This window comes from Leopardus geoffroyi, chromosome A3, assembly GCF_018350155.1.
Source record: "Leopardus geoffroyi isolate Oge1 chromosome A3, O.geoffroyi_Oge1_pat1.0, whole genome shotgun sequence".
NCBI lineage: Eukaryota > Metazoa > Chordata > Mammalia > Carnivora > Felidae > Leopardus > Leopardus geoffroyi.
In genome coordinates, this window is record NC_059336.1 from 19,083,708 (window position 1) to 19,098,196 (window position 14,489).

Here is a 14,489-nt window from a genome sequence, read left to right on the forward strand (position 1 = left end):
AAGGATCATGCATTGAAATTGGCTGATAGGTCTCAAAGTCTTTCTTTTTCTGAATTAGACCCTCTCACCATCATCACCATTTTGTTTTTTTAAGAGTCAGTTGTCTTACAGATAGAATATTTTATTATTACTTTTTGTTTTATTTTAGAAAGAGAGAAAGAGCGCCAATGGGGGAGAGGGATGGAGGGAGGGAGTGGGACAGTGCAGGGGGGAGGGGGGGGAGGAAGAGAGAGAGAGGGAAAGAGGGGGAGAGGCAGGGAGAGAGGGAGAGAACCTTAAGCAAGTTCCAGGCCAAGCGCAGAGCCCAACACAAGGCTCAATCCCATGACCCTAGGATAATTACTTAAGCCAAAATCGAGGGTCAGATGCCTCAGAATAGGATATTTTAAAACTTCACAAATTTTAATCTTCACTATTTCTACTTTAAAATTAAAAAGCTCCTGGGGCGCCTGGGTGGCGCAGTCGGTTAAGCGTCCGACTTCAGCCAGGTCACGATCTCGCGGTCCGTGAGTTCGAGCCCCGCGTCGGGCTCTGGGCTGATGGCTCAGAGCCTGGAGCCTGCTTCTGATTCTGTGTCTCCCTCTCTCTCTGCCCCTCCCCCGTTCATGCTCTGTCTCTCTCTGTCCCCAAAAAAATAAATAAACGTTGAAAAAAAAAAAAAATTTAAAAAAAAAAAATTAAAAAGCTCCAAAGTTCTACAGAATACTCCTAAAGGCTAACTATGCATATTATTTATCATCTTCTAACTACAATATTTTTTCCAACTCCAATATTTTATTTTTTTAATTTTTAAAAAATGTTTATATATTTTTGAGAGAGTGAGAGAACACAAGAGGGGTAGGAGCAGAGTCAGGGAGACACAGATTCCGAAGCAGGCTCCAGGCTCTGCTTGAACGCACAACTGCCAAGATCATGACCTGAGCCAAAATTGAACACTTAACCGACTGAGCCACCCAGGCGCCCCCCTTTTTTTTTTTTTTAAGTATTTGTTTATCTTGAGATAGCAAGCGCACCCACAAGCCAGTGAAGGGCAGGGTGTGGGAATCCCAAGCAGGCTCCATGCCCAGAACAGAGCCTGCTGTGGTGCTCGATCTCACAACTGTGAGACCATCCTGAGCTGAAATTGAGAGTCAGATGCTCAACTGACTGAGCCACCCAGGTGCCCCTAACTCCAATATTTTAAACGAAGTTTAGAAACATCAAATAAAAATTACACATACCAAATTACTGTAAAAAGAGCATCACTATAAAACCAAAGTCAACGGAGATGATCAAATGATTTTTGACAAGGGTACCAAGACCATTCAACGGAGTAAGTATGTTTTTCAACAAATGGCGCTGGGAAAACTAGACATTCACATGCAAAAGAATGAATTTGGGTCCTTACCTTACACTATATGCAAAAATAAGCTCAAAATGGATCAGAGACACAAACATACAGGCTAAAATTATAAAACTCGTAGAAGAAAACAGAAGGGCAAAAGCTTCTGCATTAAGCCATGATTTCTTAGCTAAGACAACAAAAGTACAGGCCACAAAAGAAAAAGACCAACTAGACTACAAAGTTAAAAACTGCACATCAAAGGACACAATCAACAGAATGACAAGACAACCCACAAATGAGAGAAAATATTTGCAAAGCATTATTATCTGATAAAAGATTAATATCCAAAATAAAGAACTACAACAATAAAAACAACAAACAATCCAATTAGAAAATAGGCAAAGGAGGGGCGCCTGGGTGGCTCAGTCGGTTAGGCATCCGACTTCAGCTCAGGTGATGATCTCACACTCCGTGAGTTCGAGCCCCACGTCGGGCTCTGTGCTGACAGCTCAGAGAGTGGAGCCTGCTTCCGATTCTGTGTCTCCCTCTCTCTCTGCCCCTCCCCTGCTCATGCTCTGTCTCTGTCTCAAAAATTAAAAAAAAAATGCTAAAAAAAATTTTTTTTAAATAGGCAAAGGACCTGAATACACACTTCTCCAAAGATATACAAATGGCCAGTGAGCATCTGAAAAAAAATGTTCCACATCACCAGTCATTAGGAAATATAAAAGAAAACTATGAGATTTCGCTCACACCTATTAGGATGACTATTATCAAAACAAAAACAAACCAGAAAATAACAAGTGATGATGAGGATATGGAGAAATTAGAATCCTGTGCACCGCTGGTGACAATGTAAACTGTGCAGCCACCGTGGAAAGCAGTATAGTGAATGAGTGCTTGAAAGTTAAACACAGAACTACCACATGGTCCAGCAATTCCACTCCTAGGAATATACCCAAAACAATTCAAAGCAGATATTTAAACAAATTCACAGCAACATTCCATTCCAACATTCATAGCACCACTATGCACAACTGCCAAAAGGTGGAAACAATCTAAGGATCCATCAATAGATGAATGGATAGTCGAAATGTGGTCTATACATACAATGAAATATTATTCAGCCTTGGGAAAGACGGAAAATCTGACACATGTCACAACACAGATGAACCTTGAAGACGTTTTCTTACGTGAAATAAGCCAGTCACAAAAGGCCATACATTGTATATTTCCACTTACATGAGGTTATGTAATCAAATTCAAAGAACAGAAAGCAGAAAGGTAGTTACCAGGAGCCAGGAGAAAGGGGAATGAGGGAGAGTTTCAGTTTTGTAAGATGAAAACAGTCCTAGAGATAGATGGGATGGTGCTAAGGGTTACACAACAATGTGAATGTACTTAGTACCACTTAACCGCACACTTAAATGGTTAATATGGCAAATTCTAGGTTTTTGTATTTTATAACTAAAAATTAAAAAAAAAAAAAAACACCTCAAAGATTTAACAGAATCTTAAATCTAGAAGGAGCACTGCATCAAAGATCCTCAATAACCAACCTACCACTTCTACATATGAAACTGGCAGAATCTCCCAACTAGACACTGGCACAGAAAGGCTTAGATGCAGGAACCCATCCAAATCCCAGAGTCTGTTACTCTCCAAATCATAAAAAAATCCACATGTATGTATATATGTATTATGTGTGTAGGCATGTATATGAAAGCAACTGCAAGACACCTATGTGCAGCACTGCCAGAGTGACAGTGAGGAGACTGAGAACACCACGTTTTCCCTTATACTGGGACTCGGTTCCATTCTTCTCATCAACTCCAGTGGTGGTGGTTGTTGTTTGGGGGGGAAGGGTTGGAGAAGAGAGGGAGGGAAAGAATCCCAAGCAGGCTCTGGGCTGACAGGGGAGCTGGATCCCACGAACCGTGAGATCAAGACCTGAGCCAAAACCAAGAGTGAGACACTTAACTGAGCCACCCAGGTACCCCAACTCCGGTGTTTTGTTTTTTTTTTTTTTTAAAGTTCATTTATTTATTTTGAGAAAGACAGAGACAGCAGGAGCAGGGGAGGGGTAGGCAGAGAGTGAGGGAGTGAGGGAGAGAGAGGGAAAGAGGGAGAGAGGGGGAGAGGGAGAGAGAGAGAGAGAGAGAGAGAGAGAGAGAGAGAGAGAGAATGAGAATATCCCAAGCAGGCTCCACACTGCCAGCTGTGGAGCCTGACCTTAGCCTTGATCCCATGATCTGTGAGATCATGACCTGAGATGAAACCAAGAACCCAGAGTCAGACGCTTAACCAATTGAGCCACCCACGCGCCCTCCAGTGGTTTTTAAATTAAGACTCCAAACTGTTTTTATAATTCTTCCTATTCCAGCATGTTCATCCTGAGGACTCACAGTAACTTCTCTACCATTTAAGTAAAATAAGAGATTCAGTGAATCACTCAACACTAAACCTCAGTTTAAACAGAAAGAGACCATATCCTTCAAAAGGCTGATATCATCGGATCAACAACTATTACTGTAAATATGAAAACAGTAGTATTGCCCTTTTAGGCCTACATCAATGGCTCACCAATAAAATTAAGAAAAACATGTACCTAGACACCAAAATGACTTCTTTATGGCAGACTTGACTTATGAATTCAAGGTAGGTATCAATGGATAGTAAAATACGCTTGAAAAGGGGAAGGTGGAAATGTGCTAGAAATGTATGTAAGACAGGAAGGTAAACATCCATGTGCTGTGTGAAATCAAGCTCCCTCGCAGTTAAGAAGCACCTCACAGTACACTGTAAATGCGTAATTTTTAAAATTTCAGAAATAAAGCTCAGTTACTACAGCTTTCTTGAAGCTAATCTCTGGAATCAAGGACAGTTTCTCTGGTTTGAGGAGAGTATCAATTCATATTCCATAAATTTCATTATCACTATTACTGATTATATTTCTGAGTCCTGGTCTTTCAACACTAATTCCTTACATTTCAATCCTAAATCCTTACAGCATTTTGCCTTTGCTGAAAAAGACTGAAAACTCCATTTAAAGTCATACCTAATACAGCAAACGAACACCCCAGTTTCTAGGTCTTTTTGTGAAGAATCATCTGTTTAGAACAAACACGGGACTTCTGTTCCAACAGGTCGGTCCTGACAGAAAAGTGTGTTTAACTCAAGAACTGAAACCCCATACACCTACAAAGAGTAACCCTCAAAAACAGGGGGGCTCTTGGGTAAATAGGTCTTCACAGACAAGCCTGAGCATACCACAAGCACTTGTAACATGGTCTGTATGGGGGAAATGTGAAAAAATAAAACCCAGAGGGGATCTGAACCATTTTCCCCTCTCCACAATTACCAAAGTGAGGAAGATAAAGATCAAAGTTTTTCTGGTTTCTTTTCGGCAAGATTAACAAGTCTGCAGACTTTGCGGGGTGGGTAAGAGGGGTGGGGGAGAAAAAAGTTCTTCATGTGTGCCTGGTGAAGTGTGTAACACTTTCAGTGGGATGCCAAGAGGAATAATAAAAATGAGAGTATCTTCCACTTAAGGTCCCTGACTATGCTGCCAGTGGCAGGCAGACACTGAGGACTAGAAAACTGACTTCAGAGTACAGTACGCAACCTACCACGAAAGGAAGAACGGGCAAGCTATCAGTTAAGAGGCCAATCATTTTTGTTCTCTACTTCTAAAAACTTACAGTGTGCCAACAAGCAATGTGCTTAAGAAAGCACAAAATTTAACAATGTATGAGGATAGCATGCATTGGAGGCCGTAGTAAAGACAGCTCACCCCCAAACCAACCATCCTCAGTGAAAGACTAAGCAGTCCCACTTAAGCCAAAATAAGAATATAAAAATCAAAGGTCATGGTCTCTCGGGATTAATGTGTGGCAACACTGATAAGGATTTCAACCACAGAAGCAAAATGAGACTATTACACTCTTCAAGGGTTATCTAATTCCACACATACAAGGCTGGACCAGGACAAGAGAATGTCTGCTTCAGGGCCCAATAAAAGCCAAGGCTCCACAGGAAGGGGGAAGACAGCAGGGAGCTAGTGATGACCAGGAAATAAACTTGTTCGTTCAGCAAACACTTCACTCATCACTACCTCACCATTCTCATGACTCCTAATAACAACCCCTAATTTACATAATCATTTCATTTTATCTTAAAACAGCCAACAGTCTATCTCTGAAAAACTCTGAAGAAAATAAAAACACACATCCTTTTGTTTCCTGACTCTGGCCCAGGATTCCTTTGCTCTGTGACTTTCTGTTCCTAGACTTTCCTTTTAACCCCACATATGCTCAAACCAACTATGCCAATTACACAGCTGTGTTGAGCATTTCTGCCACTTTAGCTCTGCTCCTCTCAGTCACCTCCCTGGTGACTGATCCTTCCCTTTTCCTCAGACATGCTGTGTTGGGGAGATTACTGTTCCAAATTACAAAAGCCACAGAGGAAATGCATACTAGTGGGTCTAAAACTCCACACACCAAACTATGAATGGTAGTTACTTCAGAGTTGGAAAGGAAAAACGAGAATGGGAAAAAGAACTCATTTTTTTCTAACTTGTACACCTCTGGATTATTCAAATTTTTTTCAACACAACTACAAATCATATATAATTATACAGTAGTTAAAAAGTTGTAAGAGGGGCGCCTCGTGGGTGGCTCAGTCAGTTAAGCGTCCGACTTCGGCTCAGGTCATGATCTCACAGTTCGTGAGTTCGAGCCCCGCGTCGGGCTCTGTGCTGACAGCTCAGAGCCTGGAGCCTGCTTCACAGTGTGTCTGCCTCTCTCTCTGCCCCTTCCCTGCTCATGCTGTGTCTCTCTGTCTCAAAAATAAACATTAAAAAAAAAAAAATTAAAAAAAAAAGTTGTAAGAAATATCAGTATTAGGGGCACTTGGGTGGCTCAGTCAGTTGGGCGTCCAACTCTTCGTTTTGGCTCAGGCCATGATCTCATGGTTCGTGGGATCAAGCACCACGTCGGGCTCCACACTGACAAGCATGGGGTCTGCTTAGGATTCTCTCTCTGCCCTTCTCCCCATTCGTGCTCTCTCTCCCTCTCAAATAAATAGCTTAAAAAACATATCAGTATTAAAAATACTTGTTTATTTCAAAATTCTAAATAGCTATATTTATTAAAAAATAAAATTTCCCAACCTAAGCACATTTCAGAAGTACCCTGTTACTACTATACTCCTCCCATAAAGACTAAATCTTCACTCCCATTGTCGATGACACTTGTTTTCTTAATTACAACCCTAGATATTTTGATATGCATTGTTTCCTAATCTGAAAGACATTAAACAAAAAGATGTATCATTGATTATTGTTCTTGGCATCTTTCTTTTCCCCTATCCTAAGATGTTTTACTGGTCACTTTTCTAAGACTGTTCCTTTCATATTTACGTTAAAAGACCTTTTTTCATATTAAGAATCTCAGTCCTCTGCAAGTATATTCCCTTATGATTGTTTTTAATGCCATGAGTTTGTCGGCCATATGCAACATTTTAATTTCGATAGACCAATTTTATAAATCTTTTCCTTATGGCTCTGGTTATATATCCTGCTTCAAAAGGTCTTTGTTATTCTACAATTATAAAATATTCATCCAGATTTTCTTGTGGAGTTTATTTTTTAAACCTATAAATATGCAGTTTCCTGAACCTGATTTATAGAATAATCCATTTTTTCTCTATCATTTTAAATGCAACTTTCTTCATATGCCAATTCCTCTAACACACACACACACACACACACACACACACTCTCTCTCTCTCTCTACTTCTGTAGTTCATTCTGTTCCAGGGTGGGACCAAATTTTGACAACTAGTACGTTGAAATGTAGTTAATGCTTTCACTAGGATGTTTGCTAGGACCTAGAAAACTTATTTCAGCATGTTATTCTGGAAAGATTTTAAGTACTTTCCTCCTCCTCCAAATATCAGGCTATTAAATTTTAATAACACTTTTGTTCAGTTAGGCCGTGGAACCCAAGAGTGGACACTGTAACCAGGGCTGCCATGTTACCATTTCCACTTCTGTTCCTCTTCTTTCTTCGGCTTCTTTTTCTTGCTATCTGGCTCAGGAACTTTTTTATCTTTATCTTTATTCTTGGGTTTTTTCAATTTACCATCCTACAAAGAAACATGGTGAGAAAGCACTTAAGTAAGTACCAATCACATTTTTAGAAGTAGTTCTGAGGGGCCATTAGGAAGAAAAACTGGAACCACAGAATATTACAAGTGGAGAGGTTCTTAAATCCAATCCTCTCAATTTAATAAGTGAATGAAAATTTACTGGTCCTTTTCTCTAGAGCAGTATTTCCCAAAGCTCCCTGACAAATGATTACCTAAGAAAGTAGTTAAAAACATTCACCATGCATGGAAGAGTCTAGGAAATTATACGTATATTTTTTAGCCTCAGAGGAATGTTTGGGAGAGCACTGCTAACAGAGAGTAATCCCAATGTATTACCCTCACTTGTTTTTAAACCTCTCCCAACACCATCAAATAATGGGTATAGGCCTTGTATTAGACACTTACTATACAATTTGAAAGGAAATTCCTGATGGAGTCTAGTGGGGGAATATTAACTATCAGTGTTGCTTGCATATAGAGTCACGAGCAGTAAACAAGTATTTGAGAGGTCCTAAAATGATCACCAATTCCTAGTACAGTAATTTATTTCTCTATGGCTCTTCTTTGAACTGTGACCCTAGATGAGCTGTCATTGTGGCACAAACATAAACAAATACAACTCAGTAACACAGGAGATTAATCTCAAAACACACACATCCAGTAAAAAGTGTGTTATTCAACAGGTGGGGGTCCTGCTCCACAGGATCTAAACTCTTAAAGAATATTTTCCTTTGTCCTAACTATCCAAGATAACTTCTTACTCAGCAAGTTTTATGTAGCTCTGAAAGGTGGTTTTGAGTCCTCATAAAATCAATTACAGAATGGCAGGGCTTGAATCGAGACCTTTATCAACAGTTTGACCTTTTCCAGTTATAATCAAGGAAAACTCCAAAACAGGGTTTGGTCACTTGTTCAAGGTCCTATATAGCTGCTATTACCAGAAAAATAATAGTGTGACTCATGGGAATGACTGGAATATATAAACATTCTAGGACTACATGACAGAATATAACAATCAGGATAAACTCAGGATTTTTTTAAAACTCTTTTTTTAATGTTCATTTATTTTTGAGAGAGGGAGAGACAGAGAGAGAAACAAAGAGACAGAGCATGAGCGGGGGAGGGGCAGAGACAGGGGAAGACACAGAATCTGAAGCAAGCTCCAGGCTCTGAGCTGGCAGCGCAGAGCCTGACGCAGGACTCGGACCCATGAACCGCGAGATCATGACCTGAGCTGGAGTCGGACATTTAACTGAGTCACCCAGGCGCCCCAAACTCAGGATTTTAAAGCAAATGATTTTTGGGGTAGAAGGAAGGGGAAGGACTATGATACCAAACTATTTTAAAATAGGAATGGAGAATATAAATGTATGTTTGGGAGGAGAAAGTACTAGAGGATCATATAATCCAGATAATGTTTACTATTTAGCCTGAAACACACCACAGGAAAGGGAAATGTTTTTCAGTTAAGACATTCTCCCTACAGCTTCTGAACACGCATGCAGATGGTCCCATCAAGAAACCACTGGCTACACTGTATGTTTTCAAGCCTCAAAATGGGATAATCAGTCACCGAGAGACTTCCCAACAATTCCCAGAAATGAAAAAAAACCACAGCCAGTTAGTGAGGTTTCAGGACTGCTCCTGCCATCTAGGGTACTGGCCATAGTAAGACTGTGTATTAACTCTAGGTCTTTCAGCCTGTGTGTTTTTTTTCCTCCCCTGTAGGGAGAGGGTTGCTGAAAAGGACAATAAAAAAATAAAGTTAAGCGTCCTTTTTTCCAAACGGTTTAAAGCAGTTATTACTACCTCCTTCTAAACTGTGAAAAAGGTATTATTTTACATTAGTGCAGCAAAGGCCTAAAGGCAGTACAGAAAGCATCGAAAAGCTAAAGTTGTGTGTATTTCTTTACCCAGTAGTCTGTACTGATAATCTACACAGAAGTGGGGTGATACCACAACCACTCAGCATTTCACTCTCAATTCCTTGAGAGGGTGCTCATAAGCTGACACTGCTAAGAACGGGCTAGCTGTCAGGAAAACCAGTTTCCTAACTTAGGACCTGATCATCTCTCTATGGCTCTCCTTCTCATTAATAATCTTAATGTGATTTCACTTCAGACTCTTCTCCCCTCCTGTGGAGTTAAAAGATCAGCAAAGACACGCAGGAGACAAGATAACATGGTAGCTAGTGTAATGGTTCTGGAATCAGAGTGCATGGGACTGAATCCTGGCTTTACTACTTAGTAGTAAGTAGGACTCAAGCAAATGATTCAGCTTCTCTATACCTCAGTCTCTGCATCTGTAAAATGGAGAGACGATAGCAGTATTTACCTCTTAAAGGTGATTGTAAGGATGAAATGAAATCAATCATTCATTTAAAGTACTAATAGTGTCTGACACACAGTAAGCATCTGTTATGTTTAATTTTAATTATTATAAATTTTACTACTACTATAATAGATTACACTCTTTTAAAACCCACTGCTCCTATTACTATCTTTACTGCTCATACTCTGATGTGCTAGTGACTTAATACCTGTGAATCCATCTTGCCCATGACCATGGCTAACCACAAACACAACATAAGAGCCAAGAACTCATTCAACCCCTTCTGAGAATGCAAGATGTAAGACTCCTGTGATCTTCTAACATCTTTCACTTGAATTACTTGCTAATAACTCTTTAGTATAAGAAATAGGAAGTGTCAAAAGAAGGGACCATATTATTTTAAATCTACTACAAGCATAAAACCGAACCCCTAGAAAAGTACTTGTGATGAGCTGAGATGTTAAGGAAGGTGATAAGCCAGGAGAAGAAGGGAGGAAGAGCATGTGTGTTCCAGACAGAGGGGACAGCATGTGCTACACAAAGCTGTGAAGCACAAAAGAATCCAGTGTGGAAAAGAAACAAAGGAGTTCAGTGTGTCTGGAACAAGCTAAATTAGAGAAGAGGCACAAGATGAAGGGAGGTACCAGATGCAGGGGCCAGATCTGGAGGAGTTGTGGTAAAGAGCTTGGATTGCATCATATGTCCAAGCGGCACCCATTAAAGACCTTTAAACACGGAGAGTTACTCTAAGTAAGTGATGAGCAAGCTTTGTTAGATATGAGAGCACTAAAAAGCATTCTTAGGGAAAACTCTTCTGGGTTGAAAGCCAAAGTATGATTTCTTGTTAACACTTCCTCTGCAGGTATGAAGATGGTGTACTTTCTCCAAGAACATCAGCTAGCAGCAGAGCTATGGGCAGTCACCCACGAAGGCTAAGAAAGATCTGAAAACTTGCAGTGCCACAGCAACTGTTACACGTCTTTCTTAGCAGTTACCCTACGAAAGACCGATAAATTCCTAAAACTCACCTGCCTTCAAAAGCTGTTTTATGGAAAACTCCCTATTCCAAACCCAAGCCTCCAAGGGCCACAGTCTCTTTACTAACCTCTTCTTCCTCCAGTTTTCGTTTCTTCTCTTTCTTGAGATCTTCTGTTTTAATTTTCTTAGGTTTATAATCAGCACTACAAAGGGGAACATGAATATGCAATTAACACAACTTTGACTCAGTAGTTCTCACCAACAGGATCAGGACCTCCAAACTCCTCTTGGAGGCTTCCAAAGCAGGCATGACTATTATACTTGGCTGGGGATTGATTCCACAATCAGAACAGGAATGGAGAAAGTCAAGAAGGCCTAACAAGGACTAACAGTTATAGTCCTACATAGAACAAAACATTTATATTATATACAGGCCTGGAAGAGATGGGGGATGGAGGGCTATCTACAGAAACAGACACCACTAGAAGATGAAAGTCTGGGGACCAAATGCCCAGCGCAACAACAGCTACCACAAAGTAATACCTACCTGGAAAGGGGAGGAAAGAAATACTATATGCATTCTAAGTGAATACAAATGAGTTCACCAAATATTTTCCCTCCTCCCTTTCCACCCACTTTCTGTCATGAATCTTTTATAGATTCCTGGAGTATAAGAAGCTATACAAGATTGAAATTATAATGAGTAGAACTTAACCTCACCGAATCTGAGAAAGAGGTACACACAAGCCTCAAATAATTGTTTTAAGAGCAATTTTATTATCTCTATACACTGAAACTTCACTTAGAATGCATGGACAGGCACACACACACACACACACACACAAAAAAAACAAAAAAGAATGCATGGACAGGCACAGAACCTAGGAAAAATTGCTTTAACAGTGAAAACTTATCTGTGGTAGGAGATAATAAATTTAAAGTAACTTGAATAATTTACATGTTCTTGATGAACTCTATATTATTCGAAATTTGTACAATAAACAGGCATTACCTTTTTAAATATGAAAAAATAATAAAAAGATAAATATTTCTGCATTAAGCATCAGTCAGGTACACTACTTATTTGCTTAGCAAAGCCTACATGTATAAATCAAAGATGACTAAGCTGCCCAGACCATTAATCACAAATTCCAAATGACTAAAGTCAATCAATGCCATTTTTCTGCAAACTGGAGAGACATACATTGCATTTACTGTTTAAACAAATCCTTTTTTGTTTCCAAAAATCAAGGAATAAGAAATACTCACTCATCCTCTTCTCGAGGTCTCTTTAATGGCTTTATATCCTCTTTAGGAGGAGCAAAATAGCCATCATCTTCAGGTTCATCTTTAATTCGTGGTGGACTGAAGAGGGAAAAAAGACTAGTTAATGAGACTGGGAATGTCTATAGTTTGTTAAGTACTGCAAAGTAGGGATAAATCATCTCACTGAGAAGTAGTTAATACAAGGATAACAACATGCACTTGTACAAACTATAAAGGTTTTCACTTCCTTACACTTAATTCTCACTACTGTGAGAAGTAGAACAGAGGTATCTACTGTGAAGTAGACAGCATTGCCCGCCGTTTTACAGGTGAACAGGCAATATCAAAATCTGGGATCAGGACTCCTTAATCTAAGTCAGTATTCTTTCCTACTGCATCTTCGCTGTCTTTGCCAGCATGACCCAAACCACAACATGAACATGTATCTAAACCCACCAATGATGCGAACTGATTATTCTAGTACCAAAAGCTAAATACAGCTTTTATAAGGAAGGGAATAAAAATTTATTTCTCGAACTTGTATCTTAAGATTCTAATGGAAAATAACCATGGAAAAATAACTAAGCTCACATTACAACAAAAGTGCATGTGCTAAATGACAACAAACTGCAGCCACTCCAAGCCAAATTTTTCATTGTTCAACTTCCTCCCAGAGTTTACTTACTTTATACACAGGAGAGTGCCTTGCCCTATTTTTGTTAAGACTTTTTGCCTTCTGAATACAAAAAGATGATTCTCTGAGACAACTATTTTGAACCAGAAAGAGGAAGGAACAAGTTAAAAAAAAAAAACAAAAAAAACCACACACACACACAAAACCATGGGACCAGCAATCACCAAACCTTGGGATGTTCCCTGGCCTGGCATAAGTCAGCAAAACCTCAGAGTTCACAGACAGAAGCAACAACAAAGCTAACTCAGTACAGGGAATGCCTCCCAACATGAAACCATCTGTTTCTAAGGGGTCCAAGAGATAAGCATCCAGAGTCAGCTGCCAAGAACACTCAAGACATTCACAGGGTTTCAATGCTACCACCCCCCAATTCCCCAAGCATACTGGATCCGCTTGCTTGTAACAGAATCTGAATGTTTAAAGAGATCAGTTTTTCTTCCTTACACCTGCACACTCCTCAAATGCCAATCTCTATAGCTGCTTCTCCTCACCACGGAAATTACTAACATAGTGTCAAGAGTCCAGTATCTCCAAACACTTTGCACCAGAAGGAAAGAAACACTGTCATTCACCCAACTAGTTAAGTAAATGCTAGATCCTAGTACTATCATGGGTGAAGTTAACAACATGTGGGAAGGGTTACTAGGCCTGAAGGAAGAACTTGTAAAACAATTTACTGTAAAACTGTGTTCCACCCAGTAAAGCATCTGGATTGGTCCACAAAAAAAACCTGCAAGCTAGCAAGCAGTCTGGCAAAGTGAATGGAAGGCTACCTGGAAGGCTGTGTTCCTGATCTTCTAACATGGAATTTCTGAAACTGAATCCTGGACTACACACCAAGTCCAGAGAGTCTATTTGTATCTTAGTGTTAGTTTAATGAAAGTCCTAGGTGGTCTCTTGGCAGCAAATAGCTATCCTGTACTCACTGTGAGAAATCAGAACACCTAGGGAAGCTTTCAGCTCTAATGCTTCTTGACTTGTATTATTCTGCATTCCTAGAACAGTTACAAAATGTGCCTGAAGAGGGCACCTGTTTCTCCTAGTCAATGGACTCAGAGTACACAGCAGAATTTTCAAAACTGTTCTCAAACGAAACTGAAAGTTCGAAGTTCCAAGGAGGCAAAATTCCCCAACACTGTGCTCTAGTTAATATGCAAACCCTTCCACTAACTCTCAGAAAAACCATTCTGTCATTCAATAGAACAAATGAGAATATATGACCATAAACTTTTTATTTTTTGAAACCAGAGAGGACTTTCATGTTTTTTTTAGGGAGCTAAGGTTGATGAAGAGAATCAAAATGGCAAAAACAGTACAGGAAAACCAAACTCGAGAGTGCATTTTCCTCTTCTTCTTGAAAAGAAATCGTGTATCTCTACTCAAATCTACACCAATCCCTAAAACATATATCAAGTAAGCTTCTACAGATGAGCCTCAGAATACAGTAGTGCCCCCTTATCCACAGGGGATATATTCCAAGACCCTCATTAGATGCCTCAAACCGCAGAGTACTGAACCCTATATATGCAATGTTTATTCCTATACATACATACTTGCAATAAAATTATAAGTTAGGCACAGCAAGAGATTAATAATAATGAAACAGAACAATTATAAAACACTTTAATAAAAATTATTTATGTGAATGTGGTCTCTTCCTCACTAAAAATATCTTACTGTACTATACTCATCCTTCTTGTGCTGATGTGAGATGATAAATGCCTATGTGACAGGATGAAGTGA

General features: G+C 39.6%; 1 protein-coding gene across 1 annotated transcript in view; it reads right to left on the minus strand.

Annotated features, from left to right (window-relative positions):
* The window catches only part of TOP1 (DNA topoisomerase I), a 95,199-nt gene that overhangs the window by 32,858 nt on the left and 47,852 nt on the right, over nt 1-14,489 (minus strand). The window contains exons 6-8 of the mRNA XM_045444604.1: nt 12,056-12,151; nt 10,914-10,989; nt 7,368-7,474 (exon numbers count right to left, since the gene is read on the minus strand). Of these exons, the coding sequence (XP_045300560.1) occupies nt 7,368-7,474; nt 10,914-10,989; nt 12,056-12,151 (279 nt within the window). The remainder of the gene's footprint in view (nt 1-7,367; nt 7,475-10,913; nt 10,990-12,055; nt 12,152-14,489) is intronic.